General features: G+C 34.5%; 1 protein-coding gene across 4 annotated transcripts in view; it reads left to right on the top strand.

Moving 5' to 3' along the window:
• AUH (AU RNA binding methylglutaconyl-CoA hydratase) overlaps positions 1–18,308 on the top strand; it is a 159,609-nt gene that overhangs the window by 11,083 nt on the left and 130,218 nt on the right. For 3 of the 4 annotated variants that reach the window (XM_060015102.1, XM_060015101.1, XM_060015099.1), the window contains exons 2-3: positions 7,308–7,375; positions 7,485–7,572. The exons of the other annotated variant lie outside the window; for it this stretch is intronic. In XM_060015102.1, the coding sequence (XP_059871085.1) occupies positions 7,308–7,375; positions 7,485–7,572 (156 nt within the window). The remainder of the gene's footprint in view (positions 1–7,307; positions 7,376–7,484; positions 7,573–18,308) is intronic. 4 annotated transcript variants of the gene reach the window in all.

The raw sequence follows: 18,308 nt of genomic DNA, 5'->3' as shown, positions 1-18,308 counted from the left end.
ATTGATTTTTGTGCTGAACCACCCTTGCATTCCTGGGATAAGTCCCTCTTGGTCATGGCTGCTAGATTTGGCTTGCTAGTATTTTGTTGAGGATTTTTACATTTGTATTCATAAGGGAAATTGGTCTAGTATATTCTAGTATATTCTTTATTCTAATCTGTTTTCTGCACTGTGGCCTGAGTGATCTTTTTAAAATGCAAGTTTGAGTGTAGAAATAAATTTCCCCAACTTGGAAAAAAGCTATTAGAAATGCATAGCAAACATTATACTAAATGGTGAAATACTTAGAAACATTTTCATTAAAGGCATTGATAAAATAAGGGAACTTATTATTTTTGCTAATATTATGTTGGACTTGAAGTCCTAGCTAAAGTAAAACAGCAAGAGAAGGAAATGAGAAATTAACATTGGAGCAGAACATGTAACTGCCAATATTTCCAGATAATGATTGATTGTTGTCTTAGAAAATTGAAGAGAACCACTTATTAAGTCTATTAATATTTAATAAATTTGCCAGAAAAAGTTCATATAAAATAACACTAAACTTACCACGTACTCTCAATATGTGATTAGAAAATATAAATGATATAGAAATAAAAGCATTCACAAGGGGCAACAGATAGCCTTTGAAGATGTGCAAGATGAAGTCTCTTAAGTCTTTATTGAGGAAAAAACCAAGACCTGAAAATTTGCAGCATTGTACCATGTTATAAAGGGAAAGAGTTAATACTTTAAATATGTCAGTTTCCTAAATATTAAACAACAAATATCCTAACAGTGTATTTTAAATTTCATTGAAAAGAGTTGTGTTTAAGAATATTTAAGACATTTTGAAAAATAATAGCTGGTAGACGTGGTGCTTACTGTACATTAGATAACAAAACATACAATATTGTTATAATAATTAAAGTAGGAAGAACATTAGAATAGGAGTGGCCCAGGAAATTGAGAGTAAAACAGAGTCCAGAGAGTGATTTTTATAGTTATTTAGTATACAGTTGTTTGATTTTTGAAATCAGAAAGAAAATAGGGTACTATTTTATAAATGGTGCTAGCCAAAAATGTTTATGCATTTCAGAGAAGATAAGATACCTGCGGAGTTGAGAACAGCAGAAATGAAAGTAATCAATGTTAGGAGAAAGTATTAGAGAATTGTTTCAAAACATTAGGGTAGAGAGATCCTTTATTTTGTTTTAATTGGTTTAGTTTTACTTTTTCTTAATTATCTATACAGTTAGTATTGTGAGCAATATTTAACATGGTTTGTTTTGAGAACTAGCAGTGCCTTCCTCCACCCCATTTCCTATACTCCAGAAGCAGTTATTTAAAACCCTTTGGCTGATTCTTTGGGGTATATGTTATTTCATATGTTATTTCATTTGAAATAACATACATGTGTTTCTACTGGAATTTTCAAATTTAGGTATTACCTATCTATTGACTTTTTGCAATGGAGGATAAGGGTTTGGCTCCCTTTCACACTCCACCACAAATGTGTACCTTCTCTTTTGCCCTCATCCTCATTCCATGGTTCTCTGGTAATTTCGCTCTATTTCTAGGTCTAAGAGAATGTTGCCATGTTTTTTAAAAAATTTAAAAAAATAGCTTTATTGACATATAATTCATATACCTTAAAATTCTCCTATTAAAATGTAGTTTAATGGCTTTTAGTATTTTTACAGAGTTGTGCATCTATCACCACAATCAATTATTGAACATTTTCATTGCCCCAAAAAGAAACTTCACACTTTTTAGCTGTCACTGCTCAATCCCTCCATCTCTACTAGTCCTAGGCAACCACCAGTTGACCTTCTTTGTCCCTTCTGATTTGTCTCCTCTCAGCATTTCATATAAATGGAATTATAAGGTATGTGCTCCCTTGTGACTGGCTTCTTTCACTCAGCGTGTTTTCAGGGTTCATCCGTGTTGTACATGTATTGATACTTCGTTGTTTTTTTTAGGCCAAATATACACTGCGTGGATATACTACATTTTGTTTATCCATTCATCAGCTGAGGGATATTTGGGTTGTATCCACGTTTTGAATATTTTGGATAATGCTGCTGTGATCATTTTGGTGCATTTGTGTGGATGTGTGTTTTCATTGTAAACCCTTTTTAAGGAAGATACTAAGCCCGAAAGTTGCAAAGGCAATAATATACTATATAAAAAGTTAAAACTATGGTGCCAAAAATTACCATAAACAAGTTGAACTTTAAAAGTGAATGATAGGGAAAAGGTTTGTTTTATAAATAATGAATTAATGTCTGTAATCTAAAAATTTATTAATTGAAATGCAAAAGACAACTCTGATAAGATAGGCAAACAATGAGAACAGTTAATTCAGAAAACAAATGACAAATGATTATTAAACTTAGTTAACTCAACTTTGGTTCATAAGATTAGGTGAAACTTGATACATAATGATGTTATTTTCCCATATATTGTCAGAGATTTATAATATTCAGTGTTGGGTGGTAGACCAGTGATTCACAATGACATGTTTAATGAGGTCCCCTTAGTGACCTGAGATGAAATGTATAGATAATGTAAGCAGCTCACACACATAATTAAAAAAATCTTTAATAAAACAAAAGGAAGGTAATTTATGGCAAAATAACTTATTTCAATATATAATTTTTCTGCTGTGATCATTAAAATATAAATAAGTTAGGATTTAAGAGAAGTAAGAAGACTAGAAGCCATTCTACAAAGTAAGTAGTGGAAAATAAAAAACAGGTGGTATAAGGGGATATTAGAATAAAACCTAGTATTGGGTTAGTAATAACACACCAAACTTATTTGTATATGATAAGAGACTGAGACAATAGCTTTAATTGAAAAAAGGATAATATGCGAAGGTAAATTTTCAACTGAGCGGAAGTGGTATTCTCACAAATGAGCCATGCCTTATTTATTTATTTATTTTGGGTCAAAATAATTCTCTACTGGGATGTGGGAGAGGGTGGTGACAGAGTAAATTGTAAGATTCAGTTCTCATTGACACCAAGTCAAACGGAAGTTCTCTCTTACCAGTAATATACTTGAAAATGCAGTGAATGTAATTAGACTTAACATAACTTTTTTTTTCTCTGTTTGATGGGTACCATGTAAAACAGAATATATTAAAATTCCTCTAATTTTAGGTCAAAAACCTTGTACTCGAAAAGAGTGTATGTATCTTTGTGTAAAGTTATGAATTTTGTGTATTCCAGTGTAATAGATCCTATGCTAGTGTATCTCATGCATCTTGTCTAACAAAGTCTGGTGGTTCCATACAAAGTGGTACACAGAATTGCCACAGAAAGTTCTAAATGGCCTGAAGGAGCTGAGTTCCAGTGTCCTAACTTCTTTATTTCTTTATAAATAAGTTAACGTGTATAATGTAAGACTAATTTGGTGGTACAGTTGTGTCTTAGTACAATGTAGAGGTAGTTTTAAAATATATTAGAAGTGATCTTAATTTCAGATTGATTTTATATATTTTTTGAGAATTAGTGATAATATGAATATTAAAATATGTGGGCAAGGAAGTGTCCTTGTGCAGGTAATACACATAATTGGAGCTCTATTAAGATGTGCTACTGTGAATAAATAGGTACTGGTGATTTGGCTGGACAGTATCTGTATTTTTGAGAGTTATCTGTTAAAATTTAAGAATACACATTCTGTTGGACCTAGAAATTCCACTTCTTGATACCTGTCAGAGAGATATTTATTGTACAGAAAAGAAATCTTCAAGAATGTTGATTGCAGCATTGCAGTATTTTAGGAAAATGCTAATGAAAAGGAAACTAAATAATGGAAATTCATTTCAGATAATATTATGAATTAAAAGGAATGTCTTGATATAGAAAGATCTTTAAGGCCAAATTAAGTAAATAAAGGAAATATGTATGAACCTATTTACGTAGAACAGCGCCAACAGAAAATACTCTGTGGTCCCATTTATGTAAAATAGCAACAATAAGCAAAACTATAGTCACAACTCTATTTCTGTATGTAAATATATTTTGTGGAAGGTTACATATCAGCAGATAACTATGGCTACCTCTGGGGAGGAGAATGGAATGGGTCCAGGGAAGGAGGACTTTCACTTGGGGTGTATCACTTCAATTTTGTATGAGTAAAATGTATTCATATATATATATATATATTTTAAGTCCCAGCTGAGTCACTTTGTTCATCTTTCAGTTTTGTGAGCTCTCTAGGGCAGGGTTGATGCTGTAATATGAACTTGTTGAAGATTCACCAAGAATTTTATGATATTTTGTCAAAAGACAGGAAAAGTCTGAAACAGGAATTTAATAACCTTAATAACCTAGCAAACTTTTCCTGGCTAGGTTATGTGATGAGGATGCATGATAATTGAGTTATTGAGAAGCTATTAAATGTGAAATAAAGTGGGGCAGTTACAAAATGAAAACAATAGACCCTGCAGAATAAAGTAAGGTTTTATTCCATTTTAGGGTATCAATAGCTTACTGATACATTTGGTGGGACAGTTGTTAGGCACAGGATGATTCATTTTAAATTACAGAGCTGATTTCCAACTGTCTGAGGTAGAAGTGCTCAAAACATCAGGCCTCAAACATGGGACCAAAACCACTGGAATTAACTATGGTAGAAGCATTTTGATGGCACTTTACAGTTTAGTAATATTGTCAACAGTATCCTATCTAGCATCTATTCATTATGGTAACACTTTAATTATTGCATCAAAGTGTTTGCAGAAGGGACAATAATAATTAAATGCTTATGTTGAAAGCTTTACATATGTCTTGCCATATGATCCTCACAACCGTCCCACGGAGTTTGGACCTATTAGTATCTTCACTTAACAGGGTAAGAAACCGAGGGTCAGAGAGGTTAAGTGACTGTCCAGTGTCACATAGCTAGTGGCAGACTGGGGTTTCAGTTCCAGCAGTCCGACCTCAGAGTCTGCATTCTTAGCCTGTACCCTTAGAGTTGATAACCAGCTTGGGTGTCTCAAAGGCACTTCAGATTCACTTTAATTCAAAACTGAACTCATGAACCTTATCCCCCGGCACCCTCACCTTGGTGTTTTTTATGGTTCTCTGTCTCATTGAATGTCATCTTCTTTTCATCCAATTGCTGAAGCCAAAACTTTATTAGACACTCCTTAATACCTCCTTGCAATGCATTCAGTCCTCAATCCAGTCAATCATTAACTCATTTTACATTTACCTCTTGAATAGCTCTTGAGTCCTTTCACTTCCTTCTACTTCTAACTCAGCTAACCGCAGCCAAACCTATTATCTGTTGACTGGACTGCAGCTTGTGCCTGGAAGTGTCTAGCCCTGTACACTTTGGCATGGTCTCCAAATATAGAAACGAATCCTCCCCACTGGTTGTATATGTGTGTTTATACAATACTTAAAACTCTCTCAATGGTTACTCCTTATTTTTTAACAGGGCCTGTAATGACACTATCTGGCTGGTGCTGACCTCTCCTCTCATTGGGTACTCTTCTCCTCCTTCTGGCATGACTATTTTATGATTTCTCCTATGTTGTTCCTGTCTGTAATCCAGCACCCCCCTCTCCCCCAATACTCATCTTCCCAATCTCAACTCAGATAGCACTGTCTTGGATAAGCTTTCCCTGACTATCCCTGTTTGCCCCCAGACCATATCAGTTCTGGTTACAAATTACTGTAGCACCGTTCAGAGCATGTAAAGCATTTTGAATTGTATATTTCTATGATTTTTTTAATTGATGTTTGTCTTTCCTTTTTAGACTATAGTTCCTTGAGGGCTGAGCGCCATAATGTGTACTCAGTACATTTGAATGAATTAATATCTAGTCTTAACCACTTGGTTTTCTTCTGAGGAAACTAAAGCATGAACAGTGTAGCAAGTCTCATTTTTCCTTCAAGTGTGGAGTTAGATTGCTATTTACTAGCTGAAGGTAGTTATTTAACCTCCTCAAGTCCCAATTATTTTATCTGTTCCACAAGGATAAAAACAGTACCTACCTCTTAGGTTGCTTTGGGGATTACGTAAGTCAATAAATGTAAAGCGCTGGGAACAGTGTTCAACACATAATAAAGGACTCAGTTAGTGGTAGCTGTTGTCATTAGTATTGGGACCTACCCAAGGTCATTCAGCTGTTTAATGCAGAGCCTGCCCTAGAAACCAGTTCTCCTTCATGATGTTCTCCTTGCTGAGATCACTGGGAATTCTTGTATATTTATTCTGCTATGAGCCTAAGTTCGTTGAAAAATGGGTTTGAGCAGTTTCTTGCATAGAGAAGGCATGCGCACATTTTGTTGTCTTTCGTTTAACCCAATTACAAATAAGGATTACCCCTTTCCCTCAACCCCCGCCCCTCCCCCACCTCGCCCCACCTGGTGGAAGGCATTTTTGTTATACAAGGAAAATTTGAGTTTCCTTGGGGAACAAGAAGGTCGGGTACAGATTTTAGAGGACTTCGAATATCAAATTAAGGTCTTTGAACTCGGGTATTTTGGAAATAAGAAATAAAGGATTTTAAACGGGGTGAATTCTGCGCATGGAATTGGTTTTAGAAAATTGATCCGACTACAGCAGTTGGAATGGGAGGCTGGATTTAGATGATGCTCTCTGATAAGATTAGGGAAGTTAGGAGGGAGAGCTTGGCTTTGTAGGAGAAAGAATGAACTTCCTGTAGATTCAGGTTGAATTGCTTTTTGGAGTTCTAAGTGGAGGTGGCTTCAGGTTAAGTACATGGGACAGAGCCAGGAGAGAAACCTAGGATGAAGATACTGAAAGCTATGTAGTAGGACAAAAAGAGTATTAACACCTGGTGTACTAGCAAAAAAGCTGATCCCACAATGCTTGCCTGTGAGAAGGAGTTGTTAGCTATTGTGTACTTCTGTATATATTGAAGATAAAAAACCATATTTTAAACAGTATTCTGTAACTTAGAATTTTCACCAGTAAGCGTGGCCTTCAACTAGCTAGTCTGATTTAATGATGTAAAATTTAGTAAAATGTGGCAGATTACCTTGGTGGTGTTTAAGGAGAGAGGAGTTGAAGGGAACATGCTGTTATAAAGTTCTTCTTTAAAAGGCTGTAGAAAAGTGGTGAATATTAGGCATCAGATTGATTTTATAAATATATATACCACTTCTTCAAAATTATGCTTGAAAAGGAAGGTAAATATGAAAATTAGGGTAAAGCTCTTGAAGTGAACCTCAAGGTGGTAGTAGATTCCTAAGTCCCAAGTCAACTAGCTGTGTAGACGGGAGTCTGTATCCTGAATACGTCACTAACTCAAATGACTTTTTTTTTTTCCCCTTAACCAGGAATTGTGGTGCTTGGAATAAACAGAGCTTATGCCAAAAATTCATTGAGTACAAATCTTATAAAAATGGTGAGTGTAAAGATTAAACTATTTGCTTCTAATATTAAGATACAGTGTTGATATCAATCTGAAAATGATTTTCCCCCCTTTTCCTTCTTACCCTCCTGTTTCTGTTTAGCTTTCAAAAGCTGTGGATGCTTTAAAATCTGATAAGAAAGTACGGACCATAATAGTCAGAAGTGAAGTCCCAGGGATATTCTGTGCTGGTATGTAAATAGATTAAAATTTTAAAACGAGTCTAATTTTTCCTTAGTAGTAGCCTATTTTCCATTATAAAGTGTTCTGTGGTTTGAATTCCATTACCAACAATTCCTTTTTGGTTTTTTTTTTACTGTTTTACAAGAAAAAAAAATGCTTTGTCAGTATTAGAAAGAAACCTTTGCTGCGTGTGGAAAAAGTTGTTTTGGAAGTTGAAAAATAATTTGAGCCATTAAAATATATGTTTGTAGTACATGAATAATATTTATGAAAGATGAGCTGTGCAGGAAAAATGACATCTCCTACTCACAAGTGTGCTCTGTATTAAAAAATGCTTTAATTGACTAGCAGTAGCTACCCCAGTATGGAATGTTAAATATAGACATATGCTTTCGTGTTTGTAGTAGTGCCCACTCAAGTATGTGTCCACGAATTGTACTTTTAAATTGGTATCTACAGCGGCGAAATGTTTTTTCTGCTTGTACTGTGTTACCAAAAGCCAAAGATTAAGTTGTCTTGCATTTTCCATATTTGTAAATATTTCTAAGTCATGAGATTGAATGAATCTGTTTCAATTAGTGAAAAATGTAGATGATTAAATGATAAAAGATAAAAAATGCTGACAATATACCGGATCATTATAATTTACTAATAAGTAAATGAAGGCAGACGTTGACTGAGGCGTAAAAAAATTTTTTTCAGTAAAAATATAAATGGGATAATCCATTTGAGATAATCAGACATTTGAGGGAACAACATACAGTATTTTATTCATTCAACAAGTATTTTTTGAGCATTTAGAGTATACCCAGAGCAATGCTGGGACTTGGAGGAGCATTTCTAGACAGAATGTTTTTCGAGGTGTCTTAGTTGAGGCTGATGTTCTTCAGTTTCATTGTTAAAGGTCCTCAGATTTTCCAAGCTTCGAACTCCATAGCTTCCACCTTAAAATATTGCAAAATTTTATGGTATTTAGGAACATTCAGTGTAAATGAGTTATATTTTAGCTTTTGATATAATGTACCATACGTAAAAGGATTAGTTTTAACTTGTTTGGCAGTCAAAGAGAGTAGGATTATTATGCTCAACTGCCTGGGTGATGACAATTTGCAGGACAGTCTTCTGCTTTTACATCTGTCCAACTCGAGTAACACTATCCTCCTGGTAGGATTGTTGGAGGCTTGTTGTGACAATGTACATAAAACACAGTGCAGTAGTCAATAAATTATAGCTGTTAATAGTTTTTATAAGGGCTTTACATATATTTAAACATTTTTTCTTAAACAGTATGAAAAACTTACACTGAGAGAATTAGAATTCTTGTATCTGTGACCTTAGGATCAGGTGACTGGGTGACTGAGTCTAACTTCGTGACCAATGGCTCTGAGGTCACTGTACTCAGGTCCTCTGAGGGCTGGTGAGGGGCTTATTGGGAAGACGTTGAGCAGTTTGGGGGCTTTTAAGGAAGGCCCAATTATGTGAATGTTTGAGGAGTGATAGTGATAGTGGCAGAATAACGCTTAAGAAAGAAAGAGTTGATTATAACTAGCATTACTGTCTTTCTGTTGGTAATGGGTTTTGTAATTATAACACTATAATGACTGGTAGAATTCTTCTTGTTTTACCTATTCCTTTGCTGCCCATTGGTTTTGTGTCTCCACATTACCGATGTTCTTTGGAAAAGGCTTTAATGCTTTAGCACAGGTTACAACTATCTTTTATAGGTTGCCTTTTTGGGGACATACTAGGTAATATACCAAATGCTTTATCAGATTAACAAATTAGCATTGAATACTTTTTTCCAAGGGCTTATCAAATCTATTTTCTTTGTTCTGTGTGCTTTTGCATGATCAGGATAATTTTTTCCTATGTTTTAACATAAGATTTTTTGCCGTATTTTGTACAAAAAAAAGTGTGAATTATAGAAAAATTGGGGCAAATCATTTTAGTAACTTAGAGTATATAAATAAAACCATTCTTTCAAATTTCTCTGAAAGGTTTTCTTACGTATATTTGAAACAGGCAGTTTAGTATGTCTGTCTTTATTAATATTTTATTAATATTATATTTAATATTTATTAATATGTACACATTAAGTGTATTGTATGTTTAGATACACAGAATCTCTTTACATACTTAAAACAAATATTTAAACTTATTATAGCCTATAAAAATAGTAGTATAAAAATTCTAATTTTTTTCTTTTGACATTTGTTTTCTTTTATCAACACAGACGTCAGTTTCTTTTTTTTTATACAGCAGGTTCTTATTAGTCATCAATTTTATACACATCAGTGTATACATGTCAATCCCAATCACCCAATTCGTCACCCCCCCCCCCCCGCCCCCACCGCTTTCTCCCCTTGGTGTCCATACGTTTGTTCTCTACATCTGTGTCTCAATTTCTGCCCTGCAAACTGGTTCATCTGTACCATTTTTCTAGGTTCCATATATATGCGTTAATATACGATATTTGTTTCTCTCTTTCTGACTTACTTCACTCTGTATGAGAGTCTCTAGATCCATCCACATCTCTACAGATGACCCAATTTCGTTCCTTTTTATGGCTGAGTAATATTCCATTGTATATATATACCACATCTTCTTTATCCATTCGTCTGTTGATGGGCATTTAGGTTGCTTCCATGACCTGGCTATTGTTAATAGTGCTGCAATGAACATTGGGGTGCGTGTGTCTTTTTGAATTGTGATTTTCTCTGGGTATATGCACAATAGTGGGATTGCTGGGTCATGAATACCAGTGATTTTTAATCTTTCGGGGTATGAGGTCTCCTTTTTAAGTTCTTAAAATTTCATGCACTTACACATTGTAGTGGTCCTATGTTGATTGAGAAGATGTGTAATGTCAGAATGCCACTTTGGTTACAGTAATGTATTTAAATGAATTTTCTTTTACTAACCACAATGATAATCTAGATACAGAAAAATTTGTATCATAGTTATCATGGCTGTAGACGAAGTTTTCTATACATATATGCTTTCAGATACCATTCCATACCCTAGGCATGACTCCAGGTTGGGAATCGATGTTACGTTTTCTTTCTTGTGGGTTCGAACATTGCTTTTGGGTTTTATAGCTTACCTATACTTCTCTTAGAATGCTGAGAAATATCATTTTGATAGTCAAAGCTCATTGTGAAGCATTGGCTACATAGGTTGTATTAGAGATTGGCCTGAATGTGTGCTGTCTCCCCTGCATACTCTAGAAATTATTCTTTTATTCATTTAAAAATTTTATCTTGTTTTTTACATACACACAAACACATACACACACAAAGAAAAACTGAAATAATTTTGCTATTTCAAAATATTTTGGAGTCAAAATTTTAATATATTACCTATAATGAAATTATGAAAAAGACCTTTTGACTAGGCTATTGCATTGTAAGTAAACATTTAATCCTAGTCATCTGTTTATTTTTGTTCTTTCAGTGTTCTAACACTAAGTAGCAAAGTAGATATGCATTGCTTTTATCATGAAAATTTTATGAGAAATTTCTGAGACGGAGGATTTTTTCTCTTGAAATTCCTGAAATAGAGTATAAACAATTCTTGGTAATTGATTCCTGTGTGTAGAACTCTAAATTGAGTGTTTCACTGAATTATACTAGTGTGGGTTTTTTTAAAAAGTAAAGGTACTTTTGCTTCTGCTTTTGAGTTCTAGTAAATTATGTTCTGACTAAAAACTTCTCACTAAAATGTCAGTGTGCTTTATTGAATGTTGTATTGTTCAAATGGTTGTAGATGTCATGACATGGTTGGATTTATGGAGGCCTCTGACTAACAAAGTTATCTAGTCAGTATTGTTTCAGAATCTTAGGTTAAGTTACATTTGTATATTTGAATGTTAGTCCCTTAGAGAGTTTGATAAGTAAACAGAAAGGATAGATAATCCACAAATTTGTATTAGTTTAACATAGGGTTCTTTTCTTGGAAATAAAAAAAAAATGTGTGTTATAGAAGTATGAATTACTTGCAGTAAAATGTACCAGTTTTAGTACATATGTAATTGATTAGTTTTGACATGTTTAAACCATGATGACAGTTGTGATATAGAACATGTTCATCCCTTAAAAAGCTTTCTTTTTTCTTTTTTAATTGAAGTATAATTGACCTATAATACTATGTTAGGTCCAGGTGCACAACATAGTGATTCATTCTTTCTATATACAAAATGATCACCATGATAAGTCTAGTTACCATCTGTCACCATATAGTTATTAAATATTATTGACTGTATTCTCCATGGTATACATTTCATCCCTGTGACTCATTTATTTTGTAACTGGAAGTTTATACCTCTTAATCTCCCTCACCTATTTCATTCATCTCCCTACCCTCAGCCCCTTTGGCAACCACTTGTTTGTTCTCTATCTATGACTCTGTTTTTGTTTGGTTATGCTTATTTGCTTTATAGATTCTACATATAAGTGAAATCATGCAGTATTTTTCTTTATCTAACTTACTTCACTTAGCATAATGCCCTCTAGGTCTATCCATGTTCTTGCAAATGGCAAGATTTCATTCTTTTTCATGGCTGAGTAATACTCTGCTGAACATATAGGTATATGTATCACATTTTCTTTATCCATTCATTTATCAGTGGACACTTAGGTTGCTTCCATATCTTGGCTGTTGTAAATAATACTGCAATGAACATACGGGTGCATATATGTTTTTGAATTAGTGTTTTTGTTTTCTTTGGAAGGATACCAAGGAGTGAAATTGCTGGATGGTATGATAGTTCTGTTTTTAGTTTTTTGAGGAACATCCATACTGTTTTTCATAGTGGTTGCATGAATTTATATTCTCACCAACAGCGCACAAGGGTTCCCTTTTCTCCACATTCTCACCAACACTTGTTATTTGTTTTCTTTTTTTTTTTAAATAATAGCCATTCTGACAGGTGTGAGGTAATATCTCACTGTGGTTTTGATTTATGTTTCCTTAATCATTAATAATTTCATGGATCTGTTGGCCATCTGCATATCTTTTAGGAAAAATGTCTATTCAGGTTCTCTGCCCATTTTTAATCAGGGTGTTTGTGTTTTTGATGTGAGTTGTATGAATTCTTTGTATATTTTGGATATTAACCCATTATCAGATATATCCTTTGCAAATATATTTTCCCATTCAGTAGGTGCTCTTTTCGTTTTGTTGATATTTCCTTCACTGTGCAAAAGCTTTTTAGTTTGATGTAGTATCATTTGTTTATATTTGCTTTTGTTTCCTTTACCTGAGGAGACATATCCAAAAAAATATTGCTAAGACCAATGTCAAAGAGCATATGTTTTCTTCTAGTTTTATGGTTTCAGGTCTTATATTTAAGTCTTTAATTCATTTTGTGTTTATTTTTATATGTTGTGTGAGAATGTAGTCCAGTTTGATACTTTTGCATTAGCTGTCCAGTTTTCCTAACACCATTTATTCCTAAATCTTGTATTCTTTCCTCCTTTGTTGTAGATTAATTGCTAATAAAAGTGTGGGTTCATTTCTGGGCTCTCTGTTCTGTTCCATTAACCTGTGTATGTGTTTTTGTGCAGGTACCATATTGTTTTACTGTAGCTTTGTAATATAGTTTGAAATCAGAGTGTATGATACCTCTAGCTCTGTTCTTCTTTCTCAAGGTTGTTTTGGCTATTTGGGGTCTTTTGTGTCTCCATACAAATTTTAGAATTATTTGTTCTAGTTCAAATGCCATGGGGATTTTGATAGGGGTTGCACTGTATCTGTAGATTGCCTTCAGTAGTATGGTCATTTTAACAGTATTCTTCAAATCCACTAGCACAGTATATCTTTCCATTTGTTGGTGTTGTCTTCAGCTTCTTACAGTTTTCCGAGTATAGGTCTTTTACCTCCTTGTTTAGATTTATTCCTAGATTTTTTTTTTTTTTTTTTTTTTTTTTTGCGGTACGCGGGCCACTCACTGCTGTGGCCTCTCCCATTGCAGAGCACAGGCTCCGGACGTGCAGGCTCAGCGGCCATGGCTCACGGGCCCAGCCGCTCCGCGGCATGTGGGATCCTCCCGGACCAGGGCATGAACCCGTGTCCCCTGCATCGGCAGGCGGACTCTCAACCACTGCGCCACCAGGGAAGCCCTATTCCTAGATATTTTTCATGCAATTGTACATGGGATTGTTTTCTTAACTTCTCTTTCTGATAGTTTGTTGTCAGTTTATAGAAAGGTAACAGATTTCAGTATATTCATTTTATACCCTGCAACTTTATTGAATTCACTGATGAGTTCTAATAGTTTTTTGGTGGTGTCTTTAGGACTTTCTATATATAGTATCATGTCATCTGCAAACAGTGACAGTACATTTCTTTACATCTGTTCTCCTTAGTTCACTGAACAGCTTTATGTTCTATCTTGAACTCTATCAGATAGTTTGCTTATCTCCACTTTTCTTAATTCTTCTGGCATTTTAATTTGTTTCTTTGAAACATATTCCTTTGTTGCCTCATTTTTCTCAGTTCTCTATTTTTATTTCTGTGTATTAGGTAGGTTGATTACATTTCCTGATCTTGGATAAGTACCCTTATGTAGGCAATGTCCTATGGGGTCCAGCAGCACACTCCCCTCTGGTCACCAGAGCTATATGTTCAAGGGATGCTCCCTATGTGGCAGGGCTAACTACTGTGCTGGTAGGTGGTGCTGGCCTCTGGCCTGGTTGGCTGCCAGGCTCTGCCTCATGGGTGGGGTTGGGTTCTGAGGCAGCTGGTTTCAGGGCCAGGTTGTCCTAGGGCTCGCACTAGCCTGCTGGTAGGTAGTGCTGTAAAAATCTTTCTTCTGCCCATTTGTAGTCAGTCTTTTCTGACCCCCTTAAAACACTGATCTCGTTGCTCTTACCGTAGTTTTCCCTCTTCTAGAATGTCCCACATATGGAATCATTCTGTAGGTGGCCTTTTGTATCTTGCTTCCTTCACTTAGCATAATGCTTTGAGATTCACCCATGATATATGTTTCAGTAGTTTCACTTTATTGCTGAGTATGATTTTCATTATATTGCTGAGTATTCATTTTATATGCTGAGTAGTCCATTGCATAGATATACCACAATTTGTTTATCTGTTTAGCAGTTAATGGTCATCTGGGTTTTTCCAATATTTTGGCTTTTATAACTACTGCTTCCATGAACAGTGACATATAAGCCACTTTGTGAACATGTTTTCATTTCTCTTGGATAAATACTTAACAGTGGAATTATTGGGTTTTATAATAACTGTACATTTTGTTTTGTAAGAAACTCCTACTGTTTTCTAGCCATTTTGCATTCCTACCAGCAATGTATGAGCCTTCCAGGTGTTCCACATCCTTGTCAACACTTGATATTGTCAGTTTTTAATTTTAACCTAATGGGTACGTAGTTATATTCAATATATAATTATGGTTTTAGATATCATTTCTCTAATGAGTAATGATTTTGAACATCTTTTCTGGTGCTTTTTTGTCACCTGTATATCTTTTTTGGAGAGTGTTTATTCAGATTTTTGCCCATGTTTTAATAGAAATAAAAGTTGTGTTGGTTATAGAGTTTCTAATATATTCTTAATACAAGACCTTTTGCTGATACATGTTTTTAAAGTATTTTTTTCTACTCTTTGGCTTGTCTTTTTCTTAACAGTTTGTTTTGAAGAACAAAAGTTTTTCTTTGAAGTCCAATTTACTCAATTTGTTTTCTTTTATGGTTTGTTCCTCTTTTGTACCTAAGAAATCTTGTCCTACTCCAAAGTCACAAAGACTTTCTCACACTATGTTTTCTTTCAGAACGTTTTTAGTTTTTACGTTTTATATTTAAATCTGTGATGCATTCTTAGTTAATTTTTGTTGCAAGGTGTGGATTTAGGTAATGTGGTATAATAAAATATGTATTTGATTTTTGCCTTGGGTGTCTGGCACAGAGCTCCTAAAATCCTGGGAATTTCTCTGGCGTAATAGGAGTATCTTTTGCAAGTGAATGAGATGGTTCAAAGCAGGAGCCTTAGATAACTTTCAGATGGGGCTGGTTGACAGAAAAATCAATCATGGGATTAGAGGGTTAGAACTTTCAGCCCCAGTCCTCCAACTTCAAGAAAGTAGAGGGGCCAAAGATTGAGTTCAGTCACCACTGTCCAATGATTTAATCAATTGTGCCTATAGAGTGAAAACTCCATAGAAACCTATAAACAATGGGGTTTGGGGGAATTACCAAGTTGGCGAACGCATGGAAGTGTTGGGAGGGTGAAACCTTTGTGTCCCTCCTGCCCCATACCTTGCACCATGTATCTCTTCCATTTGGCTGTTCCTGAGTTGTATTTTAATAATAAACTGGAAAATGTAAGTAAAGTGATTTCTTAAGTTTTGTGAGTTATTCTAATGAATTATTGAATCTGATGAGGGGTGTGTGGGGAACTCTTGAATTTATAGCTGGTTGGTCAGAAGTATGGGTGATCTCTGGGACTTATAACTGGCATCTAAAGTGAAAGAAGTCTCATGGGACTGAGGCTTTAACCTGTAGGGTCTATGCTAATTTAGGGCATTAGCATTAGAATTGAATTGAATTGTTGGACATCCAGTTGGTGTCAGAGAATTGGTGAATTGGTGTAGGGGACTACCCCCCCCCCCACCGCATTTAGTGTCAGGAATAGGATTTGCTAGACTGACTCATAGACCTCAGGGAAGTGCTTTATTTACTATTACTGGTTTATTATAAAGGCTACACCTCAGGAACACCCAAAATGGTAGAATGCATAGGGCAAGATTGGGCTGGAGGGGGTTAAGGAGCTTCCATGCCCTCTTGGACATGACACCCTCCCAAACATGTGTTCAACAGTCTGGAAGCTTCTTGAACCCAATTGTTAATGGGTTTTATGTAGGTTTCATTACATAGCCACAGTTGATTAAGTCATTGGCCATTAGTGATTGAACTCAATCTCTGGTTCCTCTACCCTCCCCAGAGACTGAGGGGTAGGGATAAAAGTTCCAACCTCTAATCATGGCTTGGTCCTTCTGGTGACCAGCCTCCATGGTAAAACTATTAAGGGGCCCTCTAGCAGTTAGCTCATTAACATAAGCTCAGGTGTGGTTGAGAGGGGCTCAGTATGAATAAAAATAGAAAATACTTCTATAACTCAGGAAATTCCAAGGGTTTTAAGAGCTCTGTGCCAGGATCCCATGACAAAGACCAAATATATTTTTATTATATATTATAAAGTATATCCAATTCTTTAAGCACCATTTATTGAAGACTAGCTTTTCATCCATTGAATTATCTTAGGACCTTTCTAAAACAATCAGTTGACCATATATGTTTGAGTTATACCCAGGCTCTCTATGCTCTTCACTGTCTCAATTACTGTGTACAGTCTTGAACATGCTTGGCTAAATTTATTCCTAAATATTGTATATTTTTGATGATACTGTAAAATGACCTTTCTTAATTTAGACTCCTGATTTTTATTGCTAGGCTATGGAAATACAATTGATTTTTATATGTTGACTGTATCCTGCAACCATGTTAAACTCACTTTTTAGTTCTAGGAATTTTTTTTGTAGATTCCTTGGGATTTTCTATGTAGATATTCAAGTCATCTGCAAATAAAAAGACAGTTTTACTTCTTCCTTTCCATTATGTTGGCGTTTTGTTTTATTCTTATTACATCAGTTAGGACCTTTATTACAGTGTTGAATAAAAGTGGTGAGACTGTTAGGGGGAGGGCATTTAGTCTTTCACCACTAAGTGTAATTTAGCTGTAGTTTTTTCACTTATGTACTTTACTAGGGTGAAAAAGTTTCTGTTCCCAATTTTGTGAGGGTTTTTTGTTTGTTTGTTTTTTAAATCATGAATTGGTGTTGAATTTTATCAAATCTTTTTTTGTTTTGCTTTTATTAAGATGATCATATAGTTTTTCAGTCTTTTAATATGGTGAATTGATTGATCTTCAAATATGAAACAACCTTGTATTCCTAGAATGCACCCTTTTTGATCATGATATATTATTGTTTTTATATATTGCCAGATTTGATTTGCCAAAATTTTGTTGAGGAATTTTTCAACTTTGCTCATAAGGGAAATTTGTTTGTAGCTTTCTTTTCTTGCAATGTTTGTGTCTGTTTTTGGTGTCAAGGTATTGCTGGTCTCATAAAATGAATTGGAAAATGTTGCAATTTTGTTTCTTCTATTTTGCTGGAAGAACTTGTGTAGAATTGATATTATTTCTTTATTTGGTAAAAAGCACCAACAAAACCATCTGGTCTAAGAGTTTTCTTTGTGGGAAGATTTTTAACTATGAATTTAATTTCTTTAGTAGATATAGGACTATTCAAGTGATCCATTTCTTTTTAAGTTTTGATAAATTATGTCTTTTAAGGAAATCATCTATTTTATCTGAGTTTCCAAATTCATTGGCATGAAGTTATTCATAATATTCACTTATTATCCTTTTAATGTCTGTTGAATCTAAATATAATGATGGTTCCTTTTTCATTTTTGATATTGATAATGCGTGTCTTTTTTCTTAAAAGTCTGTCAGAACATTTATTATTTTTCTTGATCCTTTCAAAGAACTGACTTTGGTTTCATTGATTTTTTTTTTTTTTTTCTGTTTCCTGTGTCATTAATTTCTTTATTATTTTCTTTCCTCTATTTGCTTTGGGTTAAATTTACTTCTCATTTTATAGCTTTTTAAGGTGGAAGCTTAGATCATTGATTTTAGTTCTTCTTTCCTAATACAAACTTTTAGT

Source organism: Delphinus delphis, chromosome 6, assembly GCF_949987515.2.
Source record: "Delphinus delphis chromosome 6, mDelDel1.2, whole genome shotgun sequence".
NCBI lineage: Eukaryota > Metazoa > Chordata > Mammalia > Artiodactyla > Delphinidae > Delphinus > Delphinus delphis.
Note: the sequence above shows the minus strand (reverse complement) of the source record. Positions and strands in the feature narration are given on the sequence as shown.